The sequence below is a fragment of the Saimiri boliviensis genome, chromosome 5 (assembly GCF_048565385.1).
Source record: "Saimiri boliviensis isolate mSaiBol1 chromosome 5, mSaiBol1.pri, whole genome shotgun sequence".
Lineage (NCBI taxonomy): Eukaryota > Metazoa > Chordata > Mammalia > Primates > Cebidae > Saimiri > Saimiri boliviensis.
Genome location: NC_133453.1, coordinates 78,201,349 through 78,217,235, shown reverse-complemented (window position 1 = coordinate 78,217,235; position 15,887 = coordinate 78,201,349). Strand labels below are relative to the sequence as shown.

Here is a 15,887-nt window from a genome sequence, read left to right as displayed (position 1 = left end):
CTACAGATGTTAAAACATGGTCGTGCTGGAGTTCCAATGGAAGTTATGGGTTTGATGCTTGGAGAATTTGTTGATGATTATACCGTCAGAGTGATTGATGTGTTTGCTATGCCACAGTCAGGAACAGTGAGTACTTTTATGGTTGCCTGCTGCAAGTAAATGTGTTTCTTTTCATTTTTCTTTTCCTATGCAAACTAACTCTCATCATATTACATTTTCTCTTTCCAATAGGAAAAATTAATTATAAGTTTGATAGAAATTTTTTGGTTGTGTTGAATTAAATCATTAATCTTTAGAATGCAGCATAACTTCTGGTCTGCAAACTGAATGATGCTAATGCTAAATTTATTTTCTCATTCCTTCAGCTTAAACTGGCATAAAATACTGGACTTAAAAGTTAGTTACCCTATAATAGCAGAGTGTTAGTTTGATTAATTTGAATATTTGATTCAAAAGGTTTGAGATTCTCTTATTTAGATTTTCAGTTCATATACACTAGTTCTTATGTCTTGTTCCGTTGTTTTGAAACATGTCATTTAAAAAATGTTCTGTATATTGTGATGAATGACTTTTAAACTTTTCTTATTTAAAATTTTAAGTTAAAAAAACAATAGCAAACCTGAGTTTTTTTGCCCAGACATGGTATTTTGTTTATATGCACTGCATTCCATAACCCAAATTACCTGTGTAGAATACATTATTCTTTCTAGAGATTTTTGTTCTGTTTTGCCTTTTTGTTTAATGCATTAGACTTGTGTTGATAAATGTGCATTCTGACTGAAATAAAATGGCCAAAAAACAATAACCATTCTATCTGCCTTCCAAAAAAATAACACATACATCCTTCTCACCTGTTTGTTTAGAAAAATATGCATGTATTTTTCTAAGGTATATTTCTTCTTTGATAGGCAATATTTCTCTTACTGAGCCTTGTAAAAGAACAGTTAAAGAAGTGGTTATAAAGCTGTTTGTTCTATTTGAGGCTCTATAAGTTTACTTTGATAAGGTAGATGCTAGAGAACAAATTACATTTTTAAATAGTGTAATATATGTATGTATATTAAAAATAAGCATTTAAAATGTAATATTTGCTACAGAATGCAATATATTTATAAATAATGTAAAGTTTTCTCTAAATAGCTGAATTTGTTGAAGTAAACTAATTTGGATCTACTGATTACATCTATCTCAATATCCATTATATTTATTTTATTCATTTGGAAATAGGGAAAAACTGTACATGTTAACCAAAGGTTTATATTTAAATCTTAGACTATTACTCTATCTTTTTTTTTTTCACTCTATCTTTTTAATGTTAGGCTATATGAAATACATAAAACTAACATATATGTTATGGGTGCTTATGTAGATATTCATTATAATACATAGTTCTTAGGCTTTACCATCCTTACTTCCATGTAAATACTTGTTTGACAATATAAAATAGAAGATTTTGATCCCCATATTCACTCTAATTCTATTTTCTAGTGTCATAGAATTAGAAAGTTTTTCTTCTGGACCCAGAGTCAGTAAACTTTTTCTATAAAGACATATGTCTCTGTTGCATATTCTTCTTTCTTTTTTAAGACCATCATTTCTTTATATATATATATATATATATATATATATATATATATGAAAGAAAAAAACCAAAAACATTCTTAGCCTATAAGCAGCAGATTGCATACCCCTGTTCTTGAGGATGTACACTCTGTTGTAATTCTGTATGCATACTGTTTGTTTTGGTGAGAAGGAAGTGCTTATGTTAACTAGTGTCTTTAAGTACATTAGATTTAGATTCCTGAGGTTAGAAGAAAGCCTTGGGAACTATAATGACAGTAATGTATCACCAAGGAGATGATCTGAAACTTTTAATTCTTTCATGTTTAAATATCTTATTTTGGTTGAACTAGCAAAACAATGCAGTATGTAAGAGACTTGAGGCTCTTTCATTATGATAGCTGAACATTTATAGAACTTTGGATGAGACTCATTTTAGTCATCAGTTATGATATGATGGCATTAGGAAGTATGCTTGCCTATATAGGTCTAACCAATAGTTATGGTTGGTTCAATTATTTCATACTTCCGGTAAATATGTACATAGCAATGGCCATAAACTCCTAGAGAATGCTGAAAGTTACTTAAGTCATCAGCCAACAGCAGTTTGGCAGTTGGCAGTTTTAGAAGGTTGATTGATGTGAGGTTTATAATTGAATGACTTGAGTAGGTATCAAAAGCTACAAAATGATTTTGATAACCCAAAATACTATACGTAGGGAAGCTTTTTTTCCTCCCCAAAGTTATAAAAAGCTAATAATTTTTCTATTCTTCCTAAACCAGGGTGTCAGTGTGGAGGCAGTTGATCCAGTGTTCCAAGCCAAAATGTTGGATATGTTGAAGCAGACAGGAAGGTAAGCATTGTAAATGGTCAGTTAAAGAAATAATGGGAAATATTTGTAGAAATATACCTCAGAGTTATCATGTAGTTGACATAAAAGTATCTATAAATATCAGTGCCATGCACCGCCTGTCTAGTATCTCTTCCCTTTAGAACTAAAGACATTTGCCCATCAGAGAAATGCCTCATATTAAAATTCTTGACTGTCACATAGTAAGCTTGGGCTGTAGCTTCCCTCTGTTTAGCATATGGAGTTACTGTCTAGTCACTTATAATTGAAAGAGCTTGTATGTTCCATGTATTTGAGAGTTGCAACTGAATGAGATTATGAATATTTAATTATGTTTGTAGGCATAGTTTTAAAGACAGAGAAAGTATAATCCAAATATTCTAAAGTTTTTTTCCTCAGACCAAATCTCTCAATAGTTGTCATTCTCTTGCTCAAATTCTTCTACTGTGGAAAAAACTTCTAAATTAATGTTAGCAAAAGGCTCAGCAGCTGAGCAGAACAGTGCAAATTGGTTTTTGACTGAGTTCCTAGTTCTACTGCTGGTTTAATTGATATTTAATCCTTTCACAACAGTGGATCCTGGTGTCCATTGTTAAAAATGTACTCTGTGCCTGGAAAATCCAACTCCCAGAGCTAAGGAGTTAAAGAGTAGATATTTATTTGCTGAAAGGGTAAAAACTGGCTCTGAGAAACTGTGGTAACAAGGTGAAAAACTGAAAGCCTTATCTACCACTGCTAATGTGCATCTCTTAATGATAGCACTCCTTTGTCACACATATTCATTTCCATGTTTTCTGGATAATATGGTGTACAATTTCAGGGTTTCTAATGGTGCTTTTTCACACCTGTGTGTTTTTCATCTCTTCTTAATTTATACCCTGTTAGTGTGTTGTTTCTTTTCATATCATAAATGTATTGTTCTGTTCTGAGTGTCTGAATGCCCTCTTTGTTTCAGGCCGGAGATGGTTGTTGGTTGGTATCACAGTCACCCTGGCTTTGGTTGTTGGCTTTCTGGTGTGGATATCAACACTCAGCAGAGCTTTGAAGCTTTGTCGGAGAGAGCTGTGGCAGTGGTTGTGGATCCCATTCAGAGTGTAAAAGGAAAGGTAGAGTAGATTCTATCTTTATTGCCATCTCCTGCCACATTCTGTTTACAGATACAAAAAATAAAAACCCATTTTGTTCAAAACAGGATTCTTAGATACACAGAAAGCTACTGTCTATTTACTTGAAAAACAAAAAACTATACCAGTTGATAACTGTGTTTTGGTATTATTAGCAATTTATTTGGAAATTTATTTCTTCTTTAATCACTTACTGTCTAATTGTCATGAATATTTATCTTTAAATTTTTTGAATTTTATAAAATTAGGAAAGTTAAACCATACGCAAAGCCTGCTATAAACATTTTATTAATATTTCAATAAACATTGCTTTATCTTCATTTTCAAGTGATAAATTTGGAATTAGCACAGCATTTAAAAAATCTATTTAAAGGGTATTGTTCTGCAGACATTATGCAGGACATATTCTGGAGGTGTGTTTTCCAAATATTTTAGACAATGAAAACTTGCCCAAAGACTTGGTATCAACCATTCACATTTTTGGAGTGAGGATGCAAATGAATGATTAAATATGCTAAATGATTCTGAAAAAAGATTAACTTGCAAAGCATATTGGGTTATAGTTGTTCTTTGTTGAAACCCCTTTTGTTCTTGTTTAGTTCTCTTTCCCTTTTTTTGTTCATTCTTTCTTTCCTTCTTTTTTTTTTTTTTTTTATTTCTTTCTTTCTAGCCCCATATGCCATTTTCCTATTTCCTGCCTCATGACAGCAGGGAGCAGCTCTATTATCACCTTCACAGAGCTGTCTGCAAATGTGAGAGGCAATTCGATTTTGCTCAACCACAGGGAGAGTGGATTAGAAAAACTACAGAACATACAGAAATTGGCTAGGTGGTTACTGCTTTAAAATACTGCTGAGGTGTCTTGTTTGAGCATGTACTTCCATTGTAGTGTAGAATAATTGTTAAAATAAAATCACAATATATTTATGCAATCCTTTTTATGCAGGTTTTACAAATAATTTTTAGAGCACTTAGAAATAAATATTAGCTTGTTATCTATCAGACCTGGAGTTTGATAGTAGTGCAGATTACATTTATGTCTGCTCACCAGCTCAAACAAACTAAGCATGGCTGTTAAAATATGGAGTTTTTAATCTGTCATAAATTTGAAGTTGAATGTTTTCTGATATCATATCATTATGATATATAAGAATTGAGGTCTTCTCTAAATCATGATCCTATTAGGTGTGATTTAGCTTTTCAGAGGCAGAAACTATCCACAAAAACAATAATAGAAACTGATATACTAGACCACTCAGAATGGATAGCTTCTGATTCTTGCTATATGCCTATATTTCAATTTGTTTTCTTTTTTAAACTGTTTTGTTACTCAACATACAGATAAAAGAGATTGAAAATTCTTGATTGTTATTAGCTTTATGAATTATAGTATAATATCTTTTAAGTTTAATTCTCTATTTGAAGGTACCTTTTTAGTAACTTGTAAATAATTCATTTAGATAATAATTACTGTTTTACAAATATAACAGTTACCTAATAAAGTTCCCCTACCACAATATTTACAAGTAATAATTGAAGCTTAATTTAAAATATAATTAGAATTCTGTTTTGTAGTATTAGTTCAACTTAACGTTTTATGATACCTTGACTCCTGATGGTGGCTACTTTCAAAAAGGAAAGTATAAACTTAAACACAATGAAAGAAAGTATTCTCAAAATAGAATGTAAATAAATGAATATTTATTTTATTCTTGGTTATACTTTTGTAATATTTAAAATGGCATTTTAGTTTCCAAACCTAGTTTGTCTTGTATAATATTGGAATTTTCATTATTTCTAATTAATTGTAATTTATATAAAAATGATGAATTTCAGTTAAAAATATACATGTATCACATGGCTGTTAACAATGTTAAATTTAGTTTTAAAAAATAATATATCTAAAATTTGTGAAATCATATATCACTGTCTACTTTTTTATGTTAGGAAGAAGTCTTTTTGAAAAAATTTAGTGTAAATACTTATCATTGCTGATGTGCATCACTTGTTGTACCTAATGTCTAGATTCATACTATTATATCTCCTGAAATAAGGATCTAGTTCTTTGTCAATGATGCAACTTCATCTTTAGGGAGTCAGATCTTGACTGTAATTTATGGTTCTTTCAGTGTCAAGGCCTCTCTTCACTATGAATCAGATTAAATGCTAGTAAATCCTTAGAGTGTTTTAGTTAAATCATACTTAGGAATATTAACTAAAATAACAAAGAATAGCATAAGAGTCTCCCTCTCCCTTTCCTGCACATGATTTATCAAAGCTTTTGAAATATTTAGTGAGACAGTCATTAGATCAAGAGTCAAAATGATGACACTTTAGATATAAATGATTTAAGTTGGGTCTCTGTTCACTGATTTTACAACCTCTTGTACATTTTGTATATTTTCATTTTTATAAATTCCAATATTTCTGTCTTTGAGAGATTAGATAAGCCTGGATTCTTTCTTGGTAATCTCAGTTCATTCACAATTAGTTTGATTTTCTTTTATGGTGACATGATTACATTGTTATTCAATAATTGCTGTGAGCCAGGTATTGTTAATAACCATTTCAACTTATCTAATTTATTCTTTGTTATAATGCTAAAGATAGGCACTATTACTATTAGTGATTAAAAAAAAAATTAGGGCCAAGGAAATTGCTTTGCCAAAGTTAGACTGTCAGTTAGCAACAAAACAGAGATACTAACCCAGGTCTGTAAAATTTCAGAGCTTAGGCTTTTTCATGGTTCTTTAATTCTTTAATATTAGACTGTTATGAATGATATAATCAGAGTGAGGAATGAAAAATGAAAACCAAAGGTCATTGCAAGGCTATTCCTTAAGTTACTGTGGATAGGTGTCACTCTCTTCAGCGTAAATCAGGGGAAAGAGCTGTACATTTTCTCTCCGTTCTCTATAGTTTTCTGTAGATAGTATATATTACATATTAATTGATTTTTAAAAATCTGTTGTTCCATTAATTTTAAAAATAATTTAGACTCATTTCTGTTGGCTTTTGGGACATCGCTGGGAGCAAACACTGAAACCAACATAAATAATGAAGTACACTATGTGATAAAGAATCTGTAACCCTGTGCATATTGTACAATACTGTAAATGTTTTAAAATGATACAGGTGAAAATCAATGGTAATTGCATTCATAATTTAAGTGGAGAGTAAGCTCATAGAAGTTACCAGTGAGTTCTGCTCTAATCAGTGAAATAGTTTATAAGATCTGCTGCAGTATTTAGTTCATTTGTAAAATATACATATTCACATATTTTAAACTTCAGTTCTTAAGTGGCACAGTGGGAACAGCTTGCTGAATGTTTTATGATCTTGTATACTCAGCCCACAACTAGATCCAGCGGCAAATTTAAGTTAATTCAATCTATAATGTGACTATACTTCTTGCTTAGGGCAAAAAGAATGGTCAGTTTGGACAAAATCATAAAACATCATAAAACTAGCATACAACTTAATTATGATGTTTTAATATATTTATTAAAAGCATTACTACTTTAGAGAACTCATTTTCCTTGACGAGGTTCTGGTTAGTAAAATGCTCAGTTGTTACCAGCTAACTAACTCCTAACAGTCATTGTATCTGTTCTCTGTTTTTTTAAAACAAAGTAATGACTAAGTATGTCCAAATGTGTCTTCACACTGGTTAGGTTTTCTTGAAATATTTTTATTTAATCTGATCAAAACACTCAATAAACTTTAAAAAATGTGATATATATCTAACTGCAGGTCAGCTTATCTGCAGGTATTTCTTAAGTATACCTGATATGTGTGCTAATGATTCTAAGATGCAAAATAAATTTTAAAAAATGGTCTTGGTCTTCTTTGAGAAGATAAATCATATGTATTTAGTGTTAGCAGTGAGCAAGATCTCATCCTGCCAACTGTGTACTGATAACCTACATTGTGTACTGATACAATACAAAATATACTGAAATTGCTTGTTTCTGTAAGTATTAAATTGGCTGCTACAGACAGAAATAATTCAACAAATACTGAGAATTTTGTATGTGCCAGTATACAATAAAGTATTACTTGTATAGCAAACATAGGAAATGCAAATTAAAATTAGAAGAAGGGAGAAATCAGTGTAGGTTGCGCAAAGTAGATAAAGCTAGGGCTAAGCTTTGAGGGGTGGGTGGGGACATCACCCAGCAAAGAAGAGCTCGTACCACATTGAAAGAATGTAGAAACAATGTTCCAAGTGGTGCTTACTTCTTTGTTCATTGTTTTTTCACAGATACTAGAAGGTAAAATGAGTTTAAATTTTTTTAAACAACTAGCATTTTACAAAAGATGGAGCTTTGGAGAAGAAATATAAATATAGGAAGAAAGTTAGGGAATGTGGCCGGGTACCATGGCTCACGCCTGTAATCCCAGCCCTATGTAGGGGCCAAAGTGAGTGGATCACTAGATCCCAGGAGTTTGAGAACAGCATGTGCAACATGATGAAACTCCATCTCAAATTTTAAAAAATAATTAAAATTTTAAAAAAGAAAGTTAGGGAATGAATGTTGTAAGAGCATACCCTTTATTTTCAGATATCTAGAAGGTTGCATCTTTTTTTTTGAGTGGGTGGGGTGGGTAGCAAATACTTTATTTTTCCAAGAAATTTTATATTAGAAAGTTTTAAGATGGTGAATGTTTTAAAGTACTCAAATAGTAGTCATGTTTTAAGCTTCTTATTTTATATATCTGTCTATATATATATATATATATATATATATATACCATATATAATATATATACCATATATATTTTATATTTATATATATAAAGGGAATATGTGTATTAGTAGGGCTATGCTACTAATATATATGCCTTCTGCCTTACTAATATATATATGCCCTACTAATATATATATGTGTATATATATGTATTAGTGTGGAGATATATATATATATATATATATATATATATATATATATATTAGTAGGGCATAGCCAAGGGATAAGGTAATAAAGAACACAGACTTAGGGATCAGGCCTGCATTAAAATCTATTTTTATCTCCTCTTTATAGTGCGACCTTGAACAAGTTACTTAATTTTCTTTAGCTTCAGATTTTTCATCTACATAGCAGGAATCTTAGTACCTGTTTCATAGTGTTATGACTGTTATGAGGTAATGTATGTAGAGATTAGAGTACACATGTCATATTAGGAGGTGTGCAATAAATGATACTTTATTCTGAAGAGTAACATAATTCATACTTAAAAGTATCAAGAACTAGAATATTTAAAAAATAGAATGTGAATGTTTCTGCAAATTTTGATAAGAACAAATCTATAAATCTCTAATTTGATACATTTAGGATGATGGTAATGACTGCAAGAGAAACATAATTCATACTTAAAAGTATCAAAAACTAGAATATTTAAAAAATAGAATGTGAATGTTTCTGCAAATTTTTATAAGAACAAATTTATAAATTAATCTCTAATATGATACATTTAGGATGATGGTAATGACTGCAAGAGAAATTAAGACTTTCCTTTTTGGCCAGCGTGGTGACTGATGCCTGTAATCCCAGCACTTTGTGAGGCCGAGGCAGGTGGATCACGAGGTCAGCAATTTGAGACCAGCCTGGCCAACATAATGAAACCCTGTCTCTACTAAAAATATTAAAAATTAGCTGGATGTGGTGGTATATGCCTGTAATCCCAGCTACTCAGCAGGCTGAGGTGGGAGAATCTTGTGAACTGGGGAGGTGGAGGTTGCAGTGAGCCAAGATTGTGCCATTGCACTTCAGCCTGGGTGACAGTGTAAGACTGTCTCAAAAAAAAAAAAAAGAAAGAAAGAAAGAAATGAAGACTTCTCTTTTTATATTTTGTATATCCTAACTAATCTAGGAATACTCTTCTGATTGGCCAACTTTTTATTCAGCCCTTACATTTTCTAAGATGTTTTCCTTGGGCATACTGATGAAAAGGAAGTGAATATGTTACACTAAAACTTGGGCCTATGAGGTGATTAATGTATTGCACTTAACCGTTTTGTGTTTTATTCATCTGTCTGTGTTGTCTTCCCCACAAGACTCAGACTTCTTTGAGGGAAGATACGAATTCATGTCTTGGAATTTAGTGCAAAAATAGTTTCTTCATAAATGTTTATAAAATAAAATCAAGGAATGAATTTGCATCAGTGTTCAGCCATTACCAGTTCTATTTTTTTTTAACTTTTAGCATATCCAAAAACCTAGAGTTAATTTTGTGACATTCAGTAATTTTTTATATGTTAGCAGTTATAGAGTCATTTATTAAATGACTGAAACATGAGACTGACAAGGTAAGTTAGCCAGTTTACTCATGGACATTGTCCTTGATGAATTTGAACCTTGTAAAATTACAGCTGGAGTTCAAGTTTAATATGTCATTTGTCTTCTAAAAGTAGGAAAAGATATTTAGTATAGCTAAATAATAATCTTACTCATAAGATTATTTTTTGGTCAGTAGGTCAGTATCCCACAAGTATCAGCTAAGGCTGGGTAGTCCTAATCATAAATTGTACACGCCCATGCACACCCCTTTTCTTTGTCTAGTTTTCCAGGTGGAAAGAGAAAAATAGGAAATAGAATACATTAAAAAAATCTATTTCCATTCCTGACATAGCTCTATGAGCATACCCTTCCAAGGTATTCTTGGAACAAATTTTGTTACTGTATTATCTTTTGTTTGCTTCCTGTCTTTCACTCTTAGTATCAGTTTGAAGTTTTATAACACTCTTAGGTCTTGTGAGGACACCTAAGAAAATATTATAGGTACTAATATGCCTGTACTATTTATGATAGAATAATGTGTAATAGTTTATCACATTTATTTAGCTGATGTAAAAATTTGTCAGCTAGGAATGTAGAAATAATTTTACATTTAAAATTCTAACAGCATAAATCTTATATAGAGGTAACAGTTCCTATGGAGTTCTTTTAACCTAGAGCTTTTATATTAGTAATATAATCTCTGGGCTAATTTGCTATGCTTTATTGCTTGCTATGCATTTTGAATGATGTAAATGTGCTTCAAATTAGTTTGAATACAACTGTTTCAGTAAAAATACATTATTAATTACCTGTAAGAATATTATTTATTGACTCTCACTTCTTGAATGCTTTTCTTTCTGTAGTCATCTAATTATCCCTGGTCATTGGTTCAGCAGACAGTTGTTGATCACTACTTTGTGCCAAGAGTACACTGGAGTTACAGAGAGGAGTATGATCTATTCCCTGTCCTTAATGCCAGTTTTGTACCAGCAAGTAGAAATGTGGAAATTATGACTTCGATTGAGAGACCTTTTCAGAGCCCATGTATTTTAATTTTGAAAGATCACATTCTAGATATGACATTAGCCATTTTTAGTTGTGAGGATATTTCTGGACCTGGGACTTAGTTTTGTCAGGTTTAATAATGTCTTCTTGTCATTGTAATTTCCTAAAGAGGGTAGAAATGATGTGGTAAATTTTCTTCGAAGTCATAGTTGATTCCTCAGTTGTTATTTTTAGATTGCTAGTAAGCTGAGTTTTTCATTTCAATAGATACTTATTTTGCATTGTATTTTGTGTGTCACTCTGTTGTAGAATGGATATTCAATGACGAATGAGACACAAACCTTGCTGTTGAGTAACTGAACCTAGTAGTAGTCTTTTCTTGCTTTTGTGTCAGGATAGCTGTTAAACAGCTTGATGATGAAGAGTACTGGCTTTGGCATACTGTATAGGTACCAATCATAGTGGTATCATTTACTGGTTGTATCATTTCATTTAATTGATTTAAATCCTCTACACTTCAGTTTCCTCATCTATAACTTGATAGTATTAATACCTACACTTGGTTGTTGAGAAAATTAGGCCAGATAATTTCTATATAGTATTTAATTAATAAGCAAAATAAAAATACACAAAAGTGATACACAGCAAAGTAATTGACCTTTACATATTTTTTATACTAAAATGCCTTTGCCTATTGAGAGATAGTAGTTTGATGTATATAATTTGTATCTGAATGCGGTGTTACAGCACAAGCAATGGATATAGGTCCCTTATTCTCATCCACATGCCCTACTGCCATACTAACATGGTTGAGTCCAACTTTGTTCTCTAGGGCCCTTTATTCCTTTGCTTTACGTGAACTTGCCAACAGGCAAACCACTTGTTTTAGTTTGTCCACTAGAAAGGGATCTGAAGTCACTTGTTCCATTTTATGTAGGCTGAGTAGCCACTAGATAAAATTGACACTAAGTTGGTATCAGACTAGTGACCCATAGGTGCTAGTCTCTTGTAGCTTATTAGTAGTCCCCTGAGGCATTCAGTTTTAAGCTCACTATTTATCTGTCACTTATGAGTCTAGAAACACTAATCATGCAGGATTATCAAGATTCTAGACATATTCAGTCATTTTTAAAAGCTAGATAATAACCTTCAGTATAACTATATACTTTTCTTATTGTGATTAGGAATTTCCCTAAGGAAATACATCTTAAAGTGCCACTCTCTAATTTCCTATTGATTCTTTTTTAATATGTCGTTTATCTCAATGCAAAATTTGTAATTATAACTTGATTTTTAGGGTAACTTTTTTCTAATGTTAACACTCTTCATAATACCAGTACTCTGCTTTGTTAACCGTATCAGTTTGGGTCCTCCGTGGATCAGATGCCAAAATGAGATTAGACATGCAAAAGATGTAGTGGGGGAGACACCATGATGGAGAAAGGGGAGAGTCTTTAGATAGCAGTGAAGGTTTGACCCTGCAAAAGGAAAAAGTGAAGGTAGATTGGGTAGAGAAGCCACAGAGTGCAGCTAGTGCTAAGAAAATTTCAGCCAGGCTGCTGGGGAGTCCTTGAGCCAAAATTGGCCTTTAGAGAAATCCCTTATTTGGCAGGAATGGCTAGGTTCTAGTATCACTGCTGTGTTCAGTAGTTGGCTGGGAGCTGCCCAGGAGAAGTATGACCTGGTGTGAATGCCCAATGGATCCAAAGATGTAAAAGCTGGAGGTTGTGAGTCAGTCGTGCTCTCCACAGCAGGTTCTGTTGAAAGATCTGAGCTGGGCAACTCCATCATTGCCACAGTTAGTAACACTGAAAACTATAGTGGCAGAAACACATGTACTATTTTATTACCAAGTCAATGAGGTATATCATTCATGAACAAACGAAGAAATTGAAGGGTTAAATAACTTGTTTGAGGTCTCTTAGCTAGCGAGTGATAGACCCAGAATTCTAACTTAGGCAGGATTCTGACTCCAGAGTGCCTCAAGCATTTAAACCTCTACACCATACTGACTACATACATATGTTGAAAAAAATTCTGTGAAACTTTATTTTTATTATAACTTAAGTAAATTCTTTTCCCAATGTTTCATGAATCTAAAAATGTTTAATTACCTTTTACCATACTAGTTTCTAAAGATCGATTTGTTTTCATTAAAGCGTGTATGTTCAAAACTTGTGGATTTACTCTTTGAATTTTGATGCATGTCTTCACTTGTCAAAAAAAGTAAATTATGCAAGTTACACCCCATCCCCCGTTTCTCCCAATATACTGAAGTTGTACTACAGATCTCTAGCTACAGTAAGCAATTCTCCGAGGATGAAGAAAGAAAATGTACATACACATAGGAATTTCTTTTCCAGAGCTAAAATTGACATTTTATAAATAATTTCCATGTTGCAAACTTGAGACTAAGAAATCACAGCAATTCAGTGATATGCATTTGGCATGAGTCAGTTTTAGTTCTTAGTGCTTTTCATTGGAAATGGCATAAAAAGTAAGATTTCTCTGAATTTTTTATGCTGTGGGCTTACAAGAGACATAAGATGTTTTTCTCTTATAGATGTCTGGCAGTGCATGGCAGCAGAAGTAACGAAATGGTCACAAACCCAGCAGTACTTCCTAGGTCACATGTGCTCTTAATTTTTAAAGAATCTAGAAACAACCTAAGCAGTTGATAACAGGTCATTTCTAGGTGATAAAGAGTATTTGATATGGGTTGAGTGTTGCCTTTCTTCACACAACTTTTATTTTTATAGTCATTTAGAGATTTACTTTATATAGGGTGGTTTTGTATGTTTTAAAATATGTAACTAGTAACTGAATTGTTACTTTTTTCTTTTTAGTGTTTGACATTGATTTTGAAGTCTTAATTTTTTTTCAAGTTTAAAAAAATTATTCCAGTTCATCATATATGCAAGTTACAGTTCATCATATATATGATGAACTGAATCTTATATATGATATATAGGTATACATATATAATATATATAGTGAGCTGACCTGAGATTACAGAAGATTCTGATTGTTTCATTTTTAAGCTCAAGAAAATGAATACATTATAAATTCTTAAAACACTAGTTCTACTCTGTGTAAATACCCATAGTCATTGACTGTAATATAAGTGCAATTGGACCAAAGGCAACTCCTGAAAAGAAAGAGATAAATATTACAGCTTCTGCCAGAAATGTATATGTATTTTTCTTAAAAACACCTTTCTATTAAACTGATTTGAAGAGCTTGCTTAAAAATAGCTTCCTTTGGGTATAAAAATTGGGAACTATAGATTGGTGCTTTAGAAATTTAGTCTAGTCTTTCAGTGACCTAGCAGTTGATATGAAAACACGAATTTTAAAATAAATAGCATATTGGATGAACTGTACTCTACTCATGAAAGAAGCCAAAAAATCATGGATTAAACTGAGTTTTAAGTCATAAAACAGATTCGTCATTAAAATGAAATGATAGATCCTTGACCCTTGGGCATGATTGGAATAAATATGGAACTCAGGATTGTTTTTAAAACTATTTTGCTTTTATAATCTAAGACAGATGTACAAAAAACATGCAGTTTTTATTTTGTATTGGCAGCTTCCAAATATTTAGTATCTATTTCCAAGAGTTGCAATTAGTAAAGCAACCATGGTACTGAAATCTGCACATCCCACAAGCTAATTATATTTGCAAGGTCAGAGTGAATACATATTTTCAGAAAAATAAAGGGTTATATAAATATGTGTCTTCTACTTGGCTGTTATATCACAGTTTGTTGATCTGGAGTATAATGTGTACAATTCACAAATTTGTCTGATAACAGAAAGTGGTGTGTGATTGTGTTTATTTTACTAACCAGTATATTCACAGCAATCACTTCCAAATATCTCTCCAGTAAAGATGTGTTAATTACAAAACAGACAAGGTCTTCTATTATATTAAAGCTACTAACAAGAAGACAGCAGGAATCACACATGTAAATAGCATCATCAACCCCTATTTTAGTCCTCTGTTTTGATCTGTGAGTTGCGCATAGACCAAAGGTGCTATTAAAGACTGAGTGTATGAAATAGGCAGCATTATATGAACAAAATTTATTCAACAAGAAAACAGACCTTTAACATGAATTTAACAAGCCTGAGAAATTATAAACTATCATATGCTGCAGATTCATGCAGTGATAATAAACAAAAAAGGAAAGTAAGAGGTTTCCCTAAGCTAGCCAAACTGCTAATGGTTTTGTTATAAGCTGTCTACTGTTGCAGTGACCTCTGAAAAGTCTCAAGGCACTTGTACCAGAAAAAATTAAATGGTCAGGCTGGTGAATAGAGATTCAATGTGGTGTGTAGGCCTTCAGCATGGAAAGGAATTTTTAAAAGTCTAGCATCATATTCCTGAAAATATTCTTCATACTTTAGCTGAGAGGATTTTGCTATTATATATTAAGGAAGTAGTTTTTGTGAAAAAAATTTTTGGTTAAATTATTATTAGTGTTTATAAGATATAAACACAACTAATTTAATCTATGTATACTTCAAAATGAACTGTTTAGAAAATTCAGAGAGCTCCAAAAAATAGATTATTTCCCCTACCCACCCATACCTTAATTAATTCTTGGGGGTTCTTTATTCAGTTTGTTATATCTAAGATTTCTGTTCTTAACCATGGAGTGACCATTTTGCTGTCATTCTATTGCATCATGCTGTAAATACACAAACATGGAGAAACACTTTCAGCTTATACACATCATCGAGTGCTCACTAGGGCTTTTTTTTTTTTTTTTTTAATCTTACTGTGGCATAATTAACACCTTCTTCACCCATTGCTCATTAGTGCACTGGACATTAATGAGTCTATTTTGATAGGTTGCTCTAAAGGAGAAATCCACGTATTTTCACAGTGCAAAAAGCAATTATAAAATTATACAAAAATTAAAATGTAGACTGTATCGCCATGTTTACATTTTATTGCATACTAAATCTAATTTTGGTCTGCAGGTTGTTGAACATGTTAGTTTCCTTAAGACAGTTGCTATAGTGATGGCAGCAAATTATTTTAATCTTAATGTAAAT

The 15,887-nt window shown here is 32.0% G+C and overlaps 1 protein-coding gene across 1 annotated transcript in view; it reads left to right on the top strand.

Moving 5' to 3' along the window:
• The window catches only part of PSMD14 (proteasome 26S subunit, non-ATPase 14), a 110,722-nt gene that overhangs the window by 64,175 nt on the left and 30,660 nt on the right, over positions 1–15,887 (top strand). Inside the window, exons 5-7 of the mRNA XM_003921937.3 lie at positions 7–126; positions 2,344–2,414; positions 3,367–3,517. Coding sequence (XP_003921986.1) covers positions 7–126; positions 2,344–2,414; positions 3,367–3,517 — 342 coding nt within the window. The remainder of the gene's footprint in view (positions 1–6; positions 127–2,343; positions 2,415–3,366; positions 3,518–15,887) is intronic.